The sequence below is a fragment of the Polypterus senegalus genome, chromosome 16, assembly GCF_016835505.1.
Source record: "Polypterus senegalus isolate Bchr_013 chromosome 16, ASM1683550v1, whole genome shotgun sequence".
Taxonomy (NCBI): domain Eukaryota; kingdom Metazoa; phylum Chordata; class Cladistia; order Polypteriformes; family Polypteridae; genus Polypterus; species Polypterus senegalus.
Genome location: NC_053169.1, coordinates 32,639,923 through 32,661,109, shown reverse-complemented (window position 1 = coordinate 32,661,109; position 21,187 = coordinate 32,639,923). Strand labels below are relative to the sequence as shown.

General features: G+C 39.1%; 1 protein-coding gene across 4 annotated transcripts in view; it reads left to right on the top strand.

The window, feature by feature from the left end:
* The window catches only part of slc35f3b (solute carrier family 35 member F3b), a 436,740-nt gene that overhangs the window by 375,423 nt on the left and 40,130 nt on the right, over positions 1-21,187 (top strand). For all 4 annotated transcript variants that reach the window (XM_039737729.1, XM_039737730.1, XM_039737731.1 and 1 more), the window contains one exon: positions 17,522-17,741. In XM_039737729.1, coding sequence (XP_039593663.1) covers positions 17,522-17,741 — 220 coding nt within the window. The remainder of the gene's footprint in view (positions 1-17,521; positions 17,742-21,187) is intronic.

The following is a 21,187-nucleotide window of genomic DNA, read 5'->3' as shown; positions in this document are numbered from 1 at the left end:
CTTGCGTACGTACCTGTGTGTGCCTCTCTCTCTACACAGGGAATGTACAGGAAGAGACTGAACACGTGCCGTGTGGCCCTGCGCATGCGCACTTCACCAGAAGACACACACACAAGGAGACCTGGACGCACACAGGGGTTTTATTAAAGAGGATGTATGAATTATTTAGTTTGTGTGCATGCATATCTTTTGTTTTGCCTGCTTAATACAGTGTATATTGGTTTTCTTCTGTGCAGTAAGGAACAACTTTGGAATGTGTGGTGTGCTGCCATTCTTCACATTACATACCATGCCCAAAATATTCAACAAGGAGAATAAAAAGCCACAAGTGAATAATGCTTTCTTGAGCAAAACTGAACACATTGAATGGTTGGAAAAAAATACACAACATACTCCTTGGAAAATTCCAACAGAAAATTATAAAGTACTTCCAGGTTTATAATGTAGTCATATACTGTAAGCTTCTTTTGAAAACCTGCAAAACATGTTCATGGCTGAGACTGAACTTACACGTTCTTAACACCAAGGGGGTGTGAGATATTATTTCAGAGGGCACAACAAAGAGGAAGGCTGCATCTCAGTTGTCCAAAATTGAGTGAGGTGGTTTGTCCGACTTTATTGCGGTGCAGTGTGTTCTAGTATGCCATCATTTGTAGGTCATTTATTAGTTAATGATCCTGTTCGTATGATATGAAAAGAACCAAGCATTGTGCTTGGCACCTGTGAATAAGCCACAGAAATGCATGTTCTCACGGGTTCCTTGCTACTGTTGGTGCGTTCATAAAGGCAAATAACTTTTAAAAAAAAAATGGAATTTGGACCTTGCAATGATTCGCAGAGAAGGATGAGATCTAGTATTTTTTTTCCGTGCAAGCCTTGATTGTGAAATGTCACTGATTTCGAAGTTTGAATGACATTTTTACAGGGGGGAGGGGGACAAGGGGGACTTGAACTGGATGCAGCACCTGCTCTTTACATTCTACCCATCACTCCTGTTGGTGGTCCTGGCAGTAGTGCATCAATTTTAACTGTGAATGCTGTGTATCTGTTTCTGAAATGTGGTGCAGGTGTTAATGGGAGACAACGCTTGTCGACTTTGTTTCATTGCTTAGCAGTGTGCTGGCTCCTGTTGTTTCACAGGGGTCTCAAATTCCTCAAACCCCTCGATCATTAATAGTGTATCATTTCCTCATGGTGCTTGATGCTTCACAGGATACCCCAACCCCTGGATCATCAATCTAGTGTCTAAGCCTCATGGGGTTACATTTACAAGATTACTGAGGTAAAATTTATATTTAAGTTTTATGCACTGAGTTACAAGTTTATATTTTTAGCACAATTTGTTCACCCACAGTACTGTATGTAGTTTAATTTGTGGTTCAAAAATTTTAAATTTGACTCCTTCATCTTTTAATCATTTCTAGGGGTACAGGGCATAGGAAAGGTTGGGAACCTCTGTCCTGGTAGCTGAGTTGCCTCTACAGCACTGCTTTACCATGTACAGTAATTGCCCTGACCTAGAGACATCCTAAGCATAAAAGTACCAAATATATTAAAAATGCTCACTAGAGAGAGAAATGCCATCAAAACCCAACTACTGTATATACTCACAGATAAGTTCTCCCGCAGATAAGTTGTGACTTGATTTTACGGTATAATTTCTGGTATTTTATAATGTCAGTTGTGTAAGCCGAATGTGGAAAACTCACATTATTGGCCCACCTGAGAGAGTAACCACGGAGCACACTGCCTTTTTTTCTATGTGGGTGCGGCAATACGCTGTATCAGCGTGTGCTCCTAACCCCTCTCTCTATATTGTGCCTACATGACCACACAGTAATATCCATACTACAGTATTCCGAAGCGACTTTTGCACTGATTTGTGTTTTTGGTATCTCACACCCTCATACACCTTTATCGTAAGATCATCCCTTATCTACAATGGAGCGTTCGATCAGAAGAAAATATGAAGCTGGTTTTAAATTAAACATCGCTGAAGTAGTGAAAGAAATTGGTAACTGCACTGCTGCAACCAAATTTGATGCATGTGAGAAACTGATGTGAGATTGGAGGAGGCAAAAAGATGTAAAAAAAAATGTGTCGAATTTTGAGCGGGCGTATATACCATATATATATGAGTACTGTATATACTGTAGTCTCGCAAAGGGCAAAATAGAATCTTTATGAACAGAATATTTATTTTACAAAATTGCTTTATAAACAAAATAATGTTTCATGGGGCACAAGAGGCAAAATGACTTGGCAAAGGCAATCAAAAACAAATAATGTTCTAATCACAAATTAAAGAATTGGTCAAAACCAATCCTTTGAGAGGTCAAAAAATCCAGATATTCAGAAAAATAATCAAAAAGCAGAATACACAGGAGAACTCACCACCACCTTGAGCACATACAGTGAATCACAAGGGACTGTGGGTTGCCCTTGCCTTTATAACAGGGGTCGCCAACTCCGGTCCTGGAGGACCACTGTGGCTGCAGGTTTTTATTCTAACCCTTTTTTTTAATGAGTACTCTGTTTGTGTTGCTAATTAACTTCTTGTGAATTAATTTTATTTAAATTGCTTTTTAAGGAATTTGTTCCCCTGAATTTCTTCATCTTTCCTCTGAATTGCTTCATTTCTTTCCTTAAATGGCACCCAAACAGAAATTTGAAGTGAGTGAGCCAACAGAAGACCAACTAAGTCAGGGCCTGAAACTCCAACCAGCTGCTTAATGAGGTGCCAGTTCTTGTTGTTAATTAAACCTGTTAATTAATTCCGTGGCTTGTTGCTGCTCTTGTAGTGCATTAGCAGACATTTCCGAAATTGTTGATTTTCTCTTTTCTAAGAGCACTGTAAAAATGTTTTGGGGACCTGAGCAGATCGACATTCCTGAGACCTTCATCTTTCTTTTTTTTCAGATATCATATGATGGTCACAGTTTGCTGCTCGTGTTTTGGCTCATTTTGTATCTCATTATTGTTTGGCTGCTAATTAAGGAAAAAAGAAACAATTAAGGGGTCTGAATCTTCCAGAGCAAGTCAATTAAAATTAGTTCAAAAGAAGTTAATTAGCAGCAAAAACAGGTCACTCATTAAGAAAAAGGGTTAGAATGAAAACCTGCAGCCAAGGTGGTCCACCAGGACCGGAATTGGTGATCCTTGCTTTATAAGGCAGTGTTTCCCAACCTCGGTCCTGGGGACCCCCTGTTGCTGCAGGTTTTTGTTCCAACCAGACTCCTAATCAGTGACAACACCTGATAGCACTGAGCTCATTTAATTAGCTGGTATTTTTTTTTTCTTTTATTCGACATTCAGAAAAGCGCAGTAGCATGATTTTTACATTTATAAGACATTTATAAATATTTCTGCTTTTGCTATAGATTTAAATGCTTAAGTCTCTTTTGTTGATTTCATTATATTTTGCCCTTTCTTTGTGCAGTTTTTCCCCTTCGTTGTATCTTATTAATGACAATTTAAAATGAACAGATCAGACACCCAGGCAAACAACACTGAATAATCAAAGGCTGCAGCTACTTTAGAGTCAGACCCACTAATTAGTAAATAATGGATTAATTAAACAATTAGAACACCTTGAAAAGTAGAATGAAAATCAAGATGGAAATACTGTTAAAATGAAAACAAATTACATTATTCCTATATAACTGCTTGGTACATTATAATATTTTTTTTTTTTAGCAAACTTAGTTTTCTAATTACTATATTGTTCCCTAAACACAGAACTTGGGAAATATCAGTTCACTTAATTAGCTCAGGAGTTCAATTAAAAACAGAAGTTGGTTGGAACAAAAACCTGCAGCCACAGGGGGTCCCCAGGACCGAGTTTGGGAAACACTGTTATAAGGAGTCCCTTGATGGTGATGGGCAGGTGACCCTGCGTCTTAGGGAACCACCCACAAAATACATTGTACACAGGACAAGATAAAAAATGCATAGAAACTAAATGCCCAACAAATGTTTAATAAATAAAGGAATCAAAAACAATCAAAACAGACATAAGAACAGCATTTAAATTACCTTGAAAGTGTGAAATGGGATTCATCGTAGTTAAGAAAGAAAACATACTGATTCATACATTATGTGAACTGAAAATTTAATTATTGAATAGCAATGTGATGTGTTCATGACAGGCCAGATTCATTCATAAGGAAATGATGACAACTAAAACCTTTGTTTTTAAGTATTCTATAAATTCTTTATTCTATTTTTTTACTTCTGCTGATCCCGAAAGGTTTGACAACAGGGTTCAATAATGGCAAGGGCTAGGTCTCCAGGGCAGTGTTGAGCATATACGACACAAATGACTGAAATGCTCATACCATGGAATGTAGATACAAGCAAAGATTATTTTTCCATAGTGTTTTTATTATTTTGTATTACAGCTAGTGCAGTGAAGCTGTTTTAAGAACATCCTATCAAGTCTCCAAAAACTGATTGAGCCAAAGTGCAATTAGCATACACTTTCTATGGCCATCCAAGCTGAGATTTGGGGCTTTCAGAGTACTTTAAACTGAAAAGTGCTGCTTTATGCTGTTTTTAGAGGTTGTTTTAATCAGCTCAACAGGCGTGGAGGCCCCCATATACAGTATAAGGATGTGTGAAATACAAGTACTGAAATGCTGTCGCCACATTGTGAGTAATTAAATTATCAGTATTGTTTAGGCAAAATGTAAGGCTTATTTACAAGAATCACAGTTTATTTTCTTAACTTTCCAAACTTTCACTGTAGACAACTTTCCTACTAAATCATAACAGGATGTACTTTTCAATGGAGATTTTTGCCAATTCCTTTTTGAGACATATATTTTTTCTAAAATGAAATTAAACACAGAAGTCATTTTTGTTCAAAGACTGATGAAATAAAAGTAGCACTGAGTGATTTAACCATTTTGAGCATCCATTAAACATCAATGTTGCTCCTGCCCAGTAGAGCAGATGTCAGAGTGTGCCAGAAAATTTGAAAAGTGACCCCACATTGGGCTGGGCAAAAGATAAATTAATTCATATCACTCAAGTTATGGATCAGATTTAATGGCGAAGGTGGATGAGTTTAAACACTTGGGATCAACAGTACAGAGTAATGGGGTTGTGGAAGAGAAGTAAAAAAGAGAGTACAGGCAGGGTGGAGTGGGTGGAGAAGAGTGTCAGGAGTAATTTGTGACAGACGGGTATCAGCAAGAGTGAAAGGGAAGGTCTAGAGGACTGTAGTGAGACCAGCTATGTTGTATGGGTTGGAGACGGTGGCACTGACCAGAAAGCAGGAGACAGAGCTGGAGGTGGCAGAGTTAAAGATGCTAAGATTTGCATTGGGTGTGACGAGGATGGACAGGATTAGAAATGAGGACATTAGAGGATCAGCTCAAGTTGGATGGTTGAGAGACAAAGTCAGAGAGGCGAGATTGCATTGGTTTTGACATGTGCAGAGGAGAAATGCTGAGTATATTGGGATAAGGATGCTAAGGATAGAGCTGTCAGGGAAGAGGAAAAGAGGAAGGCCTAAGAGAAGTTTTATGGATTTGCTGAGAGAGGACATGCAGGTGATGGGTGTAACAGAACAAGATGCAGAGGGACAGAAATATATGGAAGAACATGATATGCTGTGGCAACCCTAACCGGAGCAGCCGGAAGAAGAAGATCAGTGTATATACCTTGTAAGAAATAACACAGAGAGATTATGAAGTGCAGTTCGCCATACAGGCAAACCCTGAATATTTAATGATAAAAAAAAATATTGTGATCAGCAAAAGGCTTCTTTTCAGAATGGAGTCAAAAGCTAGACTGTCTCAAGATGGTGGTGGAACACCTTAAGAGAAAGCTGGGCGGAAGAAGCAATTTGTAACTCTGAGGTGACGTCACTGGTGTTACTGGTTGTCAGATCTGTTAAGGAGAAAGGAGGAGAAGCATTAGGCAACAGCACCAACCCTTGACCAAGAGTGTAATTACCATTTGATTAGCCCAGAGGTTGTCTTCCATGCACACTTGTGTGATAATGTTTTAAAATACTAGATGTTCAGATAATCATTCTAACTCTAGAATAGTGGTGACTCAACTAGGGGGACACCAAAACAAACTTACTTCAATCAGAATGTTGGATTTGTGGACAAAACAAGATACATCTGCTCTTTGTGAAAGTCGATACCTTTAAATGAAAATCTGCAATACAGATGAACAGATCTGACCATTTTACTTCTCTCTACAAGCCTGTGATCAACAGTAACAGCTCTCTTATTCAAGTCAGAAGGTTTTGTTATATATACTGTATATATCTCTCTATTATAAAAAAAATCCTGGAGAGAAACACAAGGGCTTTGAGACATGATCTTCATGTTACGATCACGGAAGACATTTAAAAGAAACCGCAAGGTGAAAGAGATTGGCCACAGAGCGTCTCGCGGGGACCATAAAAATGAGACTTTGTGCCAAGAGATTATCCCAGGACCGTCTCGCAATGACATGGAACATGAGATTCTTGCAAGACATGCTCTACTTACAACCGATATCAAATAAGCCAAGAGGCAGCAAAACATTCAGTTGCCTAAAGGATTTGAGCACACACAGATCCAGGGCTCTCAGCGCATATAAAGTGTATAAGGACAATACGTTATAAATGAAACGTCGTCAACGACTAAGTGAAGAAGAAAGCAGCACAGAGAAAAGAGACTCAAAAGCGTTGGAGATAAAAAAAGAGCAAAAAAGAAAAATAATGATCTAGGTGCAAATTCAGAAAATAAGGAAAGTAATTATCAACCCGGAACAAGTGGAATTGAAATAAAGCACATCCAATCCGGCTCAGAATTAAAAGACAGAGTAAAAAACGAAGTAGAACTTCATAAAGACGTTCACAAACGTTGGAGCTAAACATATGCAGAGCTGGAGATTATGAAAGCAGTGGAATTTGAAAGGCCCAAAAAAAAATGGCGCGATACACATGTGGAGAAAGTTAAAAGATATGAAAGTAGGAAAATTAGAAAGTATAAAAAAAAGAGAAGAAAGATCACAGTTGTGCAAACAAACAAACTGCCGAAACAAACTATGCACCTGTCTAACTTTGGTTTTGCACAATTATCACTGCACTATTGCAATGTGGTTTTTGGCCGGCCGTTCATCCCGGCCAATACCCCCAAGCCGCCAGGTGGAGCCCTCCCTGCAGTATGGAGGTCCCCCAAAGACCAGCCAATCATGGACATTGGAGATTTTATACACAGCCCTGCTGGATACTATGGGGGCCACTAAGAGACGCTGCAGGGAGGAACGATGGTTATTTGCCTTATGCCCTGAAAGTACGTCCGAGTCACATGGACAAGGGGAATGACGTGCTTCCGGGGTGAAGAAAAGGACTTTTTATCTGACCCGGAAGTGATAAAGAATCACATGGACTGGGGATTGGAACACTTCCGGGTCAGGGAATATAAAAGGATAGTGGGACCTTCCAGACGGTGAGCTGAGCTAGGTGGAAGGGTGGCAACGCGTCTGGGAGTGGAGGAATTGTTTATTGAGAAGTATTGTAGTAATTAATGAGTATTGTGGAGAGGAGGGTGCTTTGTGCACTGTTTGTGAAGAATAAAGTCGATATTTGGACTTTTATCTGGTGTCTGGCATCTTGGACAAGGGTTCAAGGGAGCGATAGCGCCCCATATCTGTCACATGCACCTTAACACTTAATTCTACTTTATTCACATAATTTTACTTATTTATTATGTTCTATTATACTATTATCTTTCAATCTATGACTTTTTGTTAATCTAACTGATATTCTTCTAACTTTGCACAGTTTTTGATAAGTGGATCAGGATGCATTTCACTGCGTGTTGTCCTGTATAACTATGCATGTGACAAATAAAGAATCTTGAATCTTGATAATTTCAAAAACAGAGTTTACCTCACATGCATTTATTGGTTACTTTGCAAAAAAAAATTATTAACTGCTGATGATGAAAATCATTTTGTCTGTGCTGATTCCAAACAGAGAAACCTATCCTGAATTATGGTACAAAGTCATCAAACACATGTCTCACTGACCTCATTGAAACGATTTAGTATATTGGAACTTGCAAGATTCCAAGTATTGTTTTTACAGAAGTTCTGAAATAAAAGTGAAACTAATGAAATAGCAACAATTCAATGAAAAAAAAAATCCGGAAAACCAAACACGGGGGTTGGCGAGTGGAGCAAGCAGGGGGCAAAGCCCCGTAGTATATAGATATATACTGTATGTATATATATATATTGTAAGATATGGCCGGCCATGTACCCCGGCCAATACCCCTGCCGCCAGGTGGAGCCCTCCTTGCAGCATGGAGGTCCCCAGAAGACCAGCAGGGCATTATGGACCATGTAGTTTTTGTGCACCGCCCTGCTGGATGCCATGGGGCCACGAGAGGGAGCTGCAGGAGGACCAAGAATTCTTCATGCCCTATGACCCGGAAGTTCGCATAGGAAGAGCGACGGGCTTCCGGGGTGAGAAACATTATTTACCCTGACCCGGAAGGAATAAGGACTTGTGGACTGTTGGGAAGGAACACCTCCGGGTCAGGGAATATAAAAGGACTGTGGGGGCTCCCAGACGATGAGCTGAGTTGGGAGGCAGGGTGGCTAAGCGTCTGGGAGTGGAGGATTTGTTATTGTTCATTGTTTATTGGAGTATTTGGGAGTAGAGGGTGCTTTGTGCACTTTATTATAAAATAAATATAATTATTGGACTTTTACCTAGTGTCTGACGTGGTGTCTGAGGGTGCAAGGGTGCGAGAAGCATCTTATTCTGTTACAGTTGGCGAGCGGCAGGATTCTCTGGCCATCAGTTGGCAGAGGACCTGGAAAAATTTTACTGTGGACAGAATACCCTGGGAAGACAGCGTCACAACACACACAGGAAAATCGCCAGAAACCTCACCTTTTTTCAAGTCTGTAATGGGAAAAAAGAAGACAAAACAGGGCAACAGCACCAGCGAAGTTCCATGTTCGTCATGGCTGACACTCGGGATGAGCGACAGGGCGACTACACGGATCGGGAGAGGACTCCGGACGAAGAAACCTACAACGAGGTATGTGCTGCAAATGTAGATAATCTATTTAAAATTTCTCATTTCGTACCATGCACATACCTCGAAAAGATCATCCGGAGGTTCTGCGGGATGCAGGAGAATCTCCGAAGATAGTGTGGCGCTTTTGTACGGGCAGACGGACAACGAAAAGGACTTCCGCATTACGGGTGCCGGCGAGGGACACGGGAAGTACCACGAAGGATTCCAGAAAGGTGACGCCCGTGTCCAGCTGTTTATGACTTCGCCCAAGAAAAGACGGACTTGATTTTTCCGAAGGAGAAAGGGGTGGTGAGCGGCACTGCTCAACCCAAAAGAAGGTAAGGAGGGCGGAAATGGCTGGTCGATCTGCCGACAAATTAATAAAGGCAGGTCGCAGTCGACCAAAGATGGCGGCCCGGTCCTCGCCTGTAGAGAACTCCAATTCCCAGAAACCCGCGCGGAACCCGCCAGAACACGTGCCGACAGCGGCGAAGTTCATTGGCTCGGCCGGACGGTATGGCAAACCAGGAAGTAAGCCAAACCCCGGCCGAATTAACTAATTATTTTGACGTGCGGGAACTCGAAAAATTAATCGAGCCCGTGCGGAGTATTTTGCAGACTTTAGAGGCGATTAAGAAGATCGTTGGAGATCTGGAGCGGCGGCAAGCGCCTTTAAGAAGAGTACGTGAGTACCTGCGGCGATTGGACCGAGAGCCTCCCGTGTTATGATTTGGCGGTACAGACAGGTAATGTCGGTACCGTATATAATGTAATAGGGACGCAGTGTGATCCGGGCCCGCTTTTAATCCATAGCGGTGCCAAATGGATGTGCCCTACAAGAGAGGTCGAAACGTTACGGAGCGGCGGGGAAGGACCGACGAGCCAGAGCAGCTGGTTGGTGCTGTCTCTTGGAGCGATTCGATCCTAAAGACCCCGACCCATGTTGTTTATAAATCAAAGGGCGTGCAGACAGTAAAAGGGCTCTCTTTCATTAATAGAGAGACCCAAACTGTGGACAAGCCCCAGAGTAAACTGGAGATCCTTAGAATAAAGAAGGGTCTCCTGACAAGGTGGGAAAAAGGGCGGAGAGCAGCGAGGCGGCCAGAAAACCCTCCTTGGCGGGGGAAAGGGTGGAGCTGACCGAGTTCCCGAGATGTTTCAGGTATCGGGAAAAGAGCCAACCAGGAGGACTGCGCCGGTGCTACAATTGCCAGCGACCGGGTCACGAGTGGCGCCAATGTCCCCGGGAGACAGGAGGTACACCGTCCCCCCAAGGTTTGCTCGAGGACAGGGGCAACGCAGTCAGATCCCGGATGACGCGCCCTCTTGGAGGAAGACTTCCTCTCGGGGCAGGCCGCCCGAATCTTTATAATTCGCCGCTGGGGAGTACTGTAAGATATGGCCGCCATGTACCCCGCCAATACCCCAAGCCGCCAGGTGGAGCCCTCCTTGCAGCATGGAGGTCCCCAGAAGACCAGCAGGGCATTATGGACCATGTAGTTTTTGTGCACCGCCCTGCTGGATGCCATGGGGCCACGAGAGGGAGCTGCAGGGAGGACCAAGAATTCTTCATGCCCTATGACCCGGAAGTTCGTCATAGGAAGAGCGACGGCTTCCGGGTGAGAAACATTATTTACCCTGACCCGGAAGGAATAAGGACTTGTGGACTGTTGGGAAGGAACACCTCCGGGTCAGGGAATATAAAAGGACTGTGGGGGCTCCCAGACGATGAGCTGAGTTGGGAGGCAGGGTGGCTAAGCGCCTGGGAGTGGAGGATTTGTTATTGTTCATTGTTTATTGGAGTATTTGGGAGTAGAGGGTGCTTTGTGCACTTTATTATAAAATAAATATAATTATTGGACTTTTACCTAGTGTCTGACGTGGTGTCTGAGGGTGCAAGGGTGCGAGAAGCATCTTATTCTGTTACAATATATATATATATATATGTATATATATATATATATATATATATATATATATATATATATATATATATATATATATATATATATATATATATATATATATATATATATATATATATATATATATATATATATATATGTATATATAATATTTAAATTTTTTCTTCTGTAACTAGGCATTTGACTGCAATTTGCACAATGTGTATATTTGTACTGTATATGATCTGTATAAGTAAGTAACTGTAAATAGGCCACTAACTTCAGCCTTGTCGAATACCGGGATAACAAAACATATGGACAGTTGTCAATAAAGGGGAGAATAGCAAAAGCAGCAGTTAACAGCATCCCTCCTGAATACTTCATCAGCTGACCACTTTTAAACTGGTTTAGCACGAGGGCAAGGACTTGAAGAGCACTTTCACCGCAGACGTACATGGACCACTTGCCGGCGGCTACACTAACAAGCACACTCACCAATTGAAGTGCAGCTGCTGTTGACATTTTCTTTTATTCAGAGTTTTGGGAATAACAAAGTTTCATTGTATCACCTGATATAATGTTAAATACAAAAATTTTAAAATAGGGTTTTAGTTCTGCTCAGAAAAGTGGGGTAAGTTGAAGTGCCCCATGGGATTCTACAAAATGTGAGATGGGTCTAACTGCATCCTACAATACCTAGGAGTCAGTTCAGGTAATATCCACAACATCAGTCACGAAACCCTCTTTGAGTCAGACAACCCTCATACAACCCCAATCCTAACCATAGTGTAACAAATGGGCATTTTGTAATGCTGTGGTGTTACCTGACAGACCTCAAAGGTACTGCAGGATAAAATTACACTCTATTACAGTTGCACTCTCAAAGAACAGACCTACCTACACTTTGAAAATTAGGATTTATGGTAGGGTCTTCAGCCGTAATTTAGCATAGCTAAGATCTGTAAGAGGAGGATTATTTTAAATTTTGTTGGAGGGAGTAATTCATTAAGTTTGTGCTATATACTGTTTCCTTTAGGGGGCGATATAGCTCCCTAATTGGAATAAGTTCTTTTATAATTGCGGTGTTTTAAGTAACCAAAAAATATAGAGATATGATATTAAAAGGCGATATCCCTCCCATAGTGATACGGCAGTAAAAATCACATAAGAGAAAATAACTTAGCTTTCTTTACTGACGTTTTACGCGGCATTACAGACGGGAAGCCATAATAACAAGACAATACCAAGGTGGGATCTTGGTCTATACAGTCTGTCATTTTTTCGTCGCTGTGCTGAAAGGGTTTTCGGGACGAATGAAGATATCACCCATCCGTCCATCCATTGGCTTCAAAGTGTTTGGCTGCTGTCCAAGTATTTATACTGTCTTCTCCACGTGTAGGCCCTTCCTTGGTTTCCAAACAAGGAAAGTAAAGGATTCAATTTCATCTCTTAACATACAGGAATAGTAAAATGCCTATTTTCGCAGTTGTCCACTTCATTCACCAAATGCTAGCAGCTTCAAAATGCTGACTAGCAGTTTCTAAATGCTGCCCCTGTGTGCTAACTTTGGCCTGCACATGTGAGTGAATTTATAAAATAATTAATTGTACAGAGCACAGTGACATTAAACTTACATTCTTGTTACAAATACTAAGTGACTCCTCAGTCTTTAATTGTATGGACTAGTTGCTTATTCAGGTAAAAAACTGCCAAAGACTATAATTTCTCATATACAGAAAATACTTAATGTTTTATTAAAGTTCATGCTTAATTATACTTGTTTTTTTTTCAATTTGTGGTATCCATGATTAGCTTTTCTAATAGCGAACCCTTTAATGCTTACTGAACTATTAAGAACTCTTACTTTGCTGGAATTTTTCTTTAACTAGTATTTAGTTCCTTTAAGAACACATGGGCAGAGCTTTTCAGGTGAGAGTATATTTCAGTCCTGGTCAAACTTTCTTGTTTTAAAAGCCGTTTTGGAGAAAATTATACAGAAAAATATAGGCAAACCTATTAGACAGTGAAGCCTTTGGGGCAGATGTTATAAGATTAATATTCAGCTTTAAGTTTCACAATTGTTTTTTTTTATTTTTTAATGTTAGGAAAAAGACCAGTGAATGACAAGATGACATTTCTGTGGCCAGAAAGGCCAAAAGCAGAATATATTTTTCCATAGTTAATTAGCAATATTTTTGGTTGATATATTTATTGTGAATAATATTCTCTATGTTATGAACTTGAGAGTTCCCCCAAAAAAATTTCAAAAATACCATGAAGAGGGGGAAACCATCAAAACCCAACTAGTAACAAGAGCAAAAACACAGAATCTTATTAAATAAAAAGTTTATTTTAACAAAAAAAGGCTTTGTAAGCAGTGAAGCTCCAAAGAGCACATAAGGCATAACAGGAAATGCCTGAAACAGCAAAGGCAATCCAAGGAAAACAAATCACTATCACAAATCCAAAGACTGGTCAAAAAACAGAGCACAGAGGTCAGTAATTCACAAAGCACAAAAACAAATCATAAACCTAAGCAACTCACCAAACCACAAGCACATTCAATGAACCACAAGGGACTGTGGGTTATCCACACCTTTATAGGGCTAAGGGCAATTCCTTGACTGCTTCTTGGGGGACCACCCACAAAACACATGGCACATAACAAAAGCTGCTTAGACATAAAGAAACTACTATAAATATTCAACAATGTTAACATTAAAAATGAACACAATACACAAAAAACAACATTTAAAACACTATGGAATATTATTGGACAAAGAAGATTTTGCTTCTTGAACACCTTTGGGTACAGTATACTATATTTTTAGGAATTCTGTCCTGCTGATCACAAAAATCACTTTTAAGTATTCTTTTTACATAACATTTTATTGCAATCACCTATTGTTGTGGTTTCATGTCATATTTAATATGTTGCATATAAAGAAAGCTGTTTTGTTTAGTCCAGGCATGGACAATTGTAGACAACTACAATTGGAAAATCTGTGGTGATCTAAAAGTACTGGTGCTGCTATTAGAAATGCAGTACCAAGTAATGTTGTTTCATTTCCATGAGATCATTACATCTTGCCTGAAGAAGTGAGCCGGAGTTGCCTCGAAAGCTTGCATATTGTAATCTTTTTAGTTAGCCAATAAAAGGTGTCATATTGCTTGCCTCCTCTTCATACAATACTTGGGCTGATGAAACATTTTGTAAAAGCAAGACAAAGGAAAGGAGTAGAATTTCAATATTTGAGACAGACATTTGCATCAATAACTGATGCCAAAATTAAGGAGCGAATTTTCGTCGGTCCACAAATCTGACACACCATCAATGATCTGCATGCGGAGCTAGAGGAAATCGCAGAGAAGGCATTCAAAGATGTTGCTGAAAATGTTCTTGGCAACTACAGAGCATTAAACTAGTTCAAAACATGCTCCAAGCATACAAAACCATGAAGTGCAACATGTCACTAAAGATTCATTTTCTGCGTTTACACTTAAACTTTTTTCGGCGTCCATCCTTTCCAAGGCTATAAATTAATTAAAAGGTTTTCTGGCATCTGTTCTTATTTCCTCTTCCCAGGTTATAAACTAATTGAAAAAGAAACCGATTGGAAAAGATGCATAAGTTACTGGTACCATACAGGAAGAATGTACAAGAAAGGATGTTTGCAATGCCTGTAATTAAAGTTCTCCAAATTCAGCTCATCCTGGTTTGTTTGAACAAAATAATTAAAATTTAATATAAACAGTCTGAAGTTCAAAAATTGAAGATTTGTCTACTTCAGGCAGCAAGTGTGCAAAGTGATTCAGGGTCAGTTAAATCCTTAACCTCATCCTCCCAAAATGGCTCCCACCACAACATATCATAGGCATGTAAAGGAGAAAAGCACATTCAGAAAATGGGTGGAAGGTTTGGTATATCTTAATATATTTATTGATTTCAATTTGAAACAGATAACATTCCATATAATCAAATCAAATTTAACAAATCAAAGCAAAATTCAACCCCTACCCAAGGAAGGTGTGGTATACCTTTATCAAAAGGAGACCACCAAAGCCTATGCAGCATAACTATCTATACATAGTGCAGGGATGTCAGACTCTGATTGTGGAGGGCCACTGTAGCTGCAGATTTTCTTTCCAGCAACTTCCTTATTTTGTAACCAATTTCTAATTACCAATTAGTCAGCAGCCATGCCACATGTACTTCAGAACAGGTCATCCACCTGAGTACTTGGATGAGAGACTGCCCAGGAAAAGCTTGAGTTTGTGAGGCCGGCAGGGGGTGCTTACCTGTGGTCTGAATATGGATCCCAATGCCACAGTACAGTGATGAGGACAATGCGCTGTTGTCCTTCGGACAAGGCATAAAACCCGAGGTCCTGGCTCGCTATGGTCATAAAAGATCCGTGGGCATCCTTCGTAAAGAGTAGGGTGTATTCTGGTTCCCTAATCATCCCCTGTCTTTAATTGGCTTTATGTCTTACCCCTTCACCACCTAATAGCTAATATGTGGTGAACGTACGGGTGCAAAAAGTGGCTGCTGCTGCATCATCCAGGTTGAGCTTCACATTAGTAGTGGTTGAAGTGTTTTGAGTAGTGAAAAAAGTGACATTTTCAAAATTGTTGATTTTGTTCATTTTCTGAGAACACCATTAAAATGTTTTCTGACCAGAACAGATCAATATTTCTCAAAACTTCACTATTTTCTTTTGAAATATTTTAAATATTTTGTTTTATGTCGTCCACTCTCAAAGCAGCCATAGATCCAAAAATGTGACTCTATAAAGATCTAAAACAGAATGTGGCATGGCACTGTCTAACTTTCAATATTACTACTAGGCAGCAAATATACACACAGTAAAAATAATGGAAATTGGCAGAAATTCATGAATCCACATTAGCCTGGATTATAATGGAAAACAAATCCTGTTCTAAATCTTCCTTGTATGTCCTGCTTTGTGCTCCAGTCAATGCACACTAATGTCAGTTTACCAGCAATCCAGACATCCACCAGTTACTTAAAATATGGAACCAGTGTAGGACACATTTCAAGGTAGAGAAGCTCCTACAGTATGTGTTTCACCTATACGTAATAATCACCTTTTTCCACTTACTCAGACCTACTCAGTATTTAACTTATGGAAAACGCTAGGGATTCAGACACTCAGAAATCTTTACATAGACGATACATTTGCATCTTATGAAAAATTACATTCCAGATTTAACTTTCTAGCTACACTTTTTTATATACAGTATACAAATTAGTAAATTTGTTAAAAGAAACCTACTGTATGGCTACTGTACTATACTGTATGGTACTGTACAGCTTTCCACATCTCACACCAATACATGTCCCAGAGACCATACTGATTATTCTTGTTGAAGACAGCATTTTAACAATATATAAAAATATTTTAAAGAATCCATGTTCAAAGATCCTAGGGAACAGTAAGAAAAGAACATTTTTAATTGGCGTCTTATAAAATGTTTGAAACTCGGTACAGTACATAGGATACACTCTACATGCCCAGCATTCCATAATTCAACTAAAGGTTTTTAATCAATTACAATTTTCTTATTTAAAACTGTCCAAAATATCTCCACGGCAAGACCCAAAGTACAAGCACTGCCATCTAGCTCCATTATCACTAGGCCATTTTGTTTTAGAAATGCACTGAACTAATATTATTTTGGACAAAAATCTTTACATGCCGTATTTCTCAGATAGCCTTGATGTCACAATTACTCCTAATCCTTTAGCATCAATATTGTGTGTTCTCTGAGCTACCATTCAAGTGCATAAGGAGTAATCGATTGTAATAGCCTACACCATACTACAAGCACACAGACTTATCCTGCTCAACTAGAACGATCTCAACACACCTTCTATAACTCAGTGGGTAAGCAACGTTCTACATTATCTCAGATAGGAAACTATCTAATTCTCTTTTAGAGGATACAACCAAAACGTTTTTTAAAAAATGGAACATTGCAAGAATTCATTAATATTTTTTTAGAATAAGCATGCTGAGCACTATGATGGACTCTGTCTCTGTTATGCTATTAATTGTTCTAGTTTAAAAAGTTAGATTTTTTTTTTGTTTGTGACATTCTTCTTTTTCTCTTTCTTTTGTGTGTTGGTTGAATCGTGTTTATTTATTTATTTGTCACATTGCTGTTTTTCCTTTGTTCTCTCTGTATTGATTTTGAAATAAATGGGTGTATCTTTTACATTATTTATGTTTGTCTGATTAAGTAGCGTACCATTCTAATGTTTTGGTTTTTGAAAATGAAAAAAATTATTTTGGCTCCCTTTGTATCTCATTATGGCTCGGCTTTTATTTAAGGAAAAAAGAAACACGGGTTCTGACATTCATATAGTGTATGTCTTTGTATTACAACTACACCTTAGCCAAAGAAACTAAAGTGGTCACTACACGTAGAAGCAGTTCTACTCTATACATGTTATATTTTAGTAAAGTCTCAAACTACAGATCTGTAAATTTATAAAACAAAAATTTTAAATCTTTGTCAGATATCTAATATAGCCTGAACTTTTCTCTCATGCAGGGAATGCTGTCGATTTTTTGGTGAAGATGGCTTGACCGTGAAGATTTTCTTCATGAAGGTTGCTCCATTTGGCATTCTTTGGACATTAACAAATTATCTTTATTTAATTGCACTACGGAAAATAAACACGACGGACGTGTCAACTCTTTTCTGCTGCAACAAAGCATTTGTATTTTTACTATCATGGATTGTTCTGAGGGACAGGTTCATGGGAGTCAGGGTAAGTTTGTGGCATCTGTATATAACAAAGATGGGGACTTACACTTCAGTGTTATGCATGTGAACCAGTAAAAAGTAAAAGAAACAAAATGTTTTATGGTTCACTACAGAAAACTGAAAAGTATTTCCAGTTAAGCTGAATTACACATTCATTATAATTGTTTAATGAAGAACTAAGCTTCAGTCTATTGTACAGTAATATGCTATTGCATTCTGCAATAAAGAACAGCACCAACCACTACATTTAACCTTTTCTTTTTGTTATGTTTTTAACAACCATCAAAAACAATAGGCACTGTGATCATTTCACTCAATAGAGTCAAGTCCTAATTAAACAATAGAATAAATAAATCCTGTACCTCATCACAAATATTGGCATTTTTTTAAGTTTATGAACACAATACATGAATGAACATGAATGTTAATTGTTATTATTGTACTGGATATACTATATATCATTTTTACATGAACACTTTGTTTCCTTCAACCACTTAAAATGGTATTTATGATTATTATTATGTATTTATTAGACACCTTTACCCAACAACAGTCTAAACTGCAATTTCCTTACATTTGTTTTAAATTAGAGAACAGACATATTATGTAATTTAGTGAGGGTCAAGAAGAGTGAGATTTACTGTACATTTATAATAAATATAGAAATGTATATTTGCCGTTTCCTTAAAAGCTTATTTCTCTTATCATTTTCCAACTATTTCATTTTTTTGCTGTTCAGTTTTCCACCTAAAATAAACACTTCATGCTGAAATGCTGCACCTGCTTTAGTGTCGGATTCGCTACTATTCTCTGCTTGTTTAGAAATCACAGATTAAATAACTAAAACATCTGGAAAAGTGGAATAAAATAAATAGATAAAGGAGACACAGTTTTGAAATTTTAGCAGTGAAAACTGAGTAGCAGAGATTTGTAGTTGCCAGTGTTATAGTAAATACACAGTAGTCAAAATGATGAGGTGAACTTTAATCTATACTAATGAAAGGCAAAGCCCTCACTGACTCACTCATCACTCATTCTCCAACTTCCCATGTAGGTAGAAGGCTGAAATTTGGCAGGCTCATTCCTTAGAGGTTACTTACAAAAGTTAAGCAGGCTTAATTTCGAAATTCTACGCGTAACAGTCATAACTGAATCCTTCTTACGTACATATATACGTCCATAGCCTGCAGCACGGTCGCCATGTGAGGCGGCGTTGCATCCCCCATCACCACGCCTCCCACATAATTGGCTGCCTGCCTATATTGCGTCCCTCATCCCCATGCCTCCCACGTAATTGACTGCCTGCCCATATATGGCTGTCCGTCGCTCCGGTCTCTTCATTCCCTTCTTTGCTTCGCCACGGTATTCACGTTTCCCTGCTGATAACTGCAGCCTTTTTATTTAATCCACGGCTTCTCCGCTGTTTTATTGTTCATTTATTACGATTATAGTTATTGTGTAGGTATTTTAGACTTAGTTTACTGTTCAGGTACCCATTTCCTTGCGGCGTTGCGTCCCCCTTTACCACGCCTCCCACGTAGTTGGCTGCCTGCCTATATTGCATCCCCACGCCTCCCACGTAATTGAATGCCTGCCCATATAAGGCTGTCCTTCGCTCCGGTTTCTTAATTCCCTTCCTTGGTTCGCCACGGTATTCACATCTCCCTGCTGATAACTGCAGCCTTTTTATTTAATCCATGGCTTCTCTGCTGTTTTATTGTTCATTTATTACAATTATATTTATTGTGTAGGTATTTTAGACTTAGTTTACTGTTCAGGTACCCATTTCCTTTATCATTCCAACCGTACCCCCATTAACATGTCTATCGAGGTGATCACCATCGATCAAAGAACTATCACTTACCGAGTGGTTTCCATGCCCAGAGATGGCGCCTGCCTTTTCCATTCTCTTTGTTACATATTGCACGGCCATATCAGGCTCACTCTTGATATCTGGAGGAACATTGTGTCTTATGTATTGAATGAATGGGACAGGTTCAAGGTGTGGACTGATGACGGTACAGGAGATAATTATACTACACAGGAGCACTATAAGAGTGAAATGCTTAAGCCCTTCGGTTGTCGCTTTCAAGTGTACCGAAATGGACAAATATTTGACACCTTTGGAGAACCGCCAATGCCTCTTAAACATCTTAGATTCACAGGTGACGATTTGAGTAGTGGACACTTTGATGTTTATGAATGTTTCAACTCTCAAAAGCTGGATGCGAAGTTATTGATGAAACCGGTTGTATGCTTACATCACTTGACAGATGCCGAATGTCACTTCAACACAAGTCCTGCAAATACTAACGTAATTGAAACAAACCATTAAACTCAAACCGATTATGACAGCAGCAATCCAAGCTGTGAGAAAGCAGTAAAAAGGAGGTGTGTCAGACGTCGTGGTACATTTTCTGATGCAGCTAGACGGAAACAACTTCATGACGCTGCCGCCAAGTACTCACAGAAAAATCCACAAGTTCATAGAGACGCTGTCGCTAAATACTCGCAGGCAAATCCACAAGTTTATAGAGACGCTGTCGCTAAATACTTGCAGGCAAATCCACAAGTTCATAGAGACGCTGTCGCCAAATACTCGTAGGCAGATCCACAGTTTTGTTACCTTATTTATAGAGGCACAGGCCATGCAGGTCGTCGTGGTGTTTTCTTTGTTTTCTTTGTCTATGGGTAAGCTTTCGATGTCTCCCGGTGTTGAACAAAGAGATTTTTTTTCCCAAAGAAGTGAAATAATATGAAATTGAACCAGAGAATGTATACTTAGAACTATGGAATAACAAAATGACAAGTGACTGACAAGCATAAGTCCTATACCAGAAAGTCAAAACAGGTAATCAGTCATGATATTTAAGAGTGTTAATCAAAAAATCAGAAGTGAAACATTCAAACAAGAGTCCTAGATGCCTTAAGACCATTACCCTAAATAATTCAAGAGATGTATCAAAAACTTGGATACTAACATTACCATAAACATCCTGAACACTAACATTGTCACACTGCCTTCTTAAATAGCAACCTCACCATCAAATATAATGATATTGTCAAAGTATAGCACTATTATGACTTGCTTTGTTGTAAGTTTGTTTTTTTTTTTTTACAATTTTGCTTCTCCTTTTTCTTTGGTTCATTTAAGGTTTTGAAGGTTGCTGAATCTTATTGTCATAATGTTTTAGAAAAATTGTTTATTTAAAGATGTTAAATGTATTGATATATTTTACACAGGGCCATTTTGTTTTTTACCTGAGTACCACCATTTTGCGCTTGGTTATGTACAGTTGCTAGCCACGTTGGTATGCCTGGCAATCTGTGATGTCATGGGTTAAAAGGTATAGGTCAGCTCAATAGCATCCTGGTTATTTGAGTTTACGGCTAGAAACCTTAATTGTTATAAACGCATTAAGTGCTTTTTTGTTTGTTAAACTTCTGGAT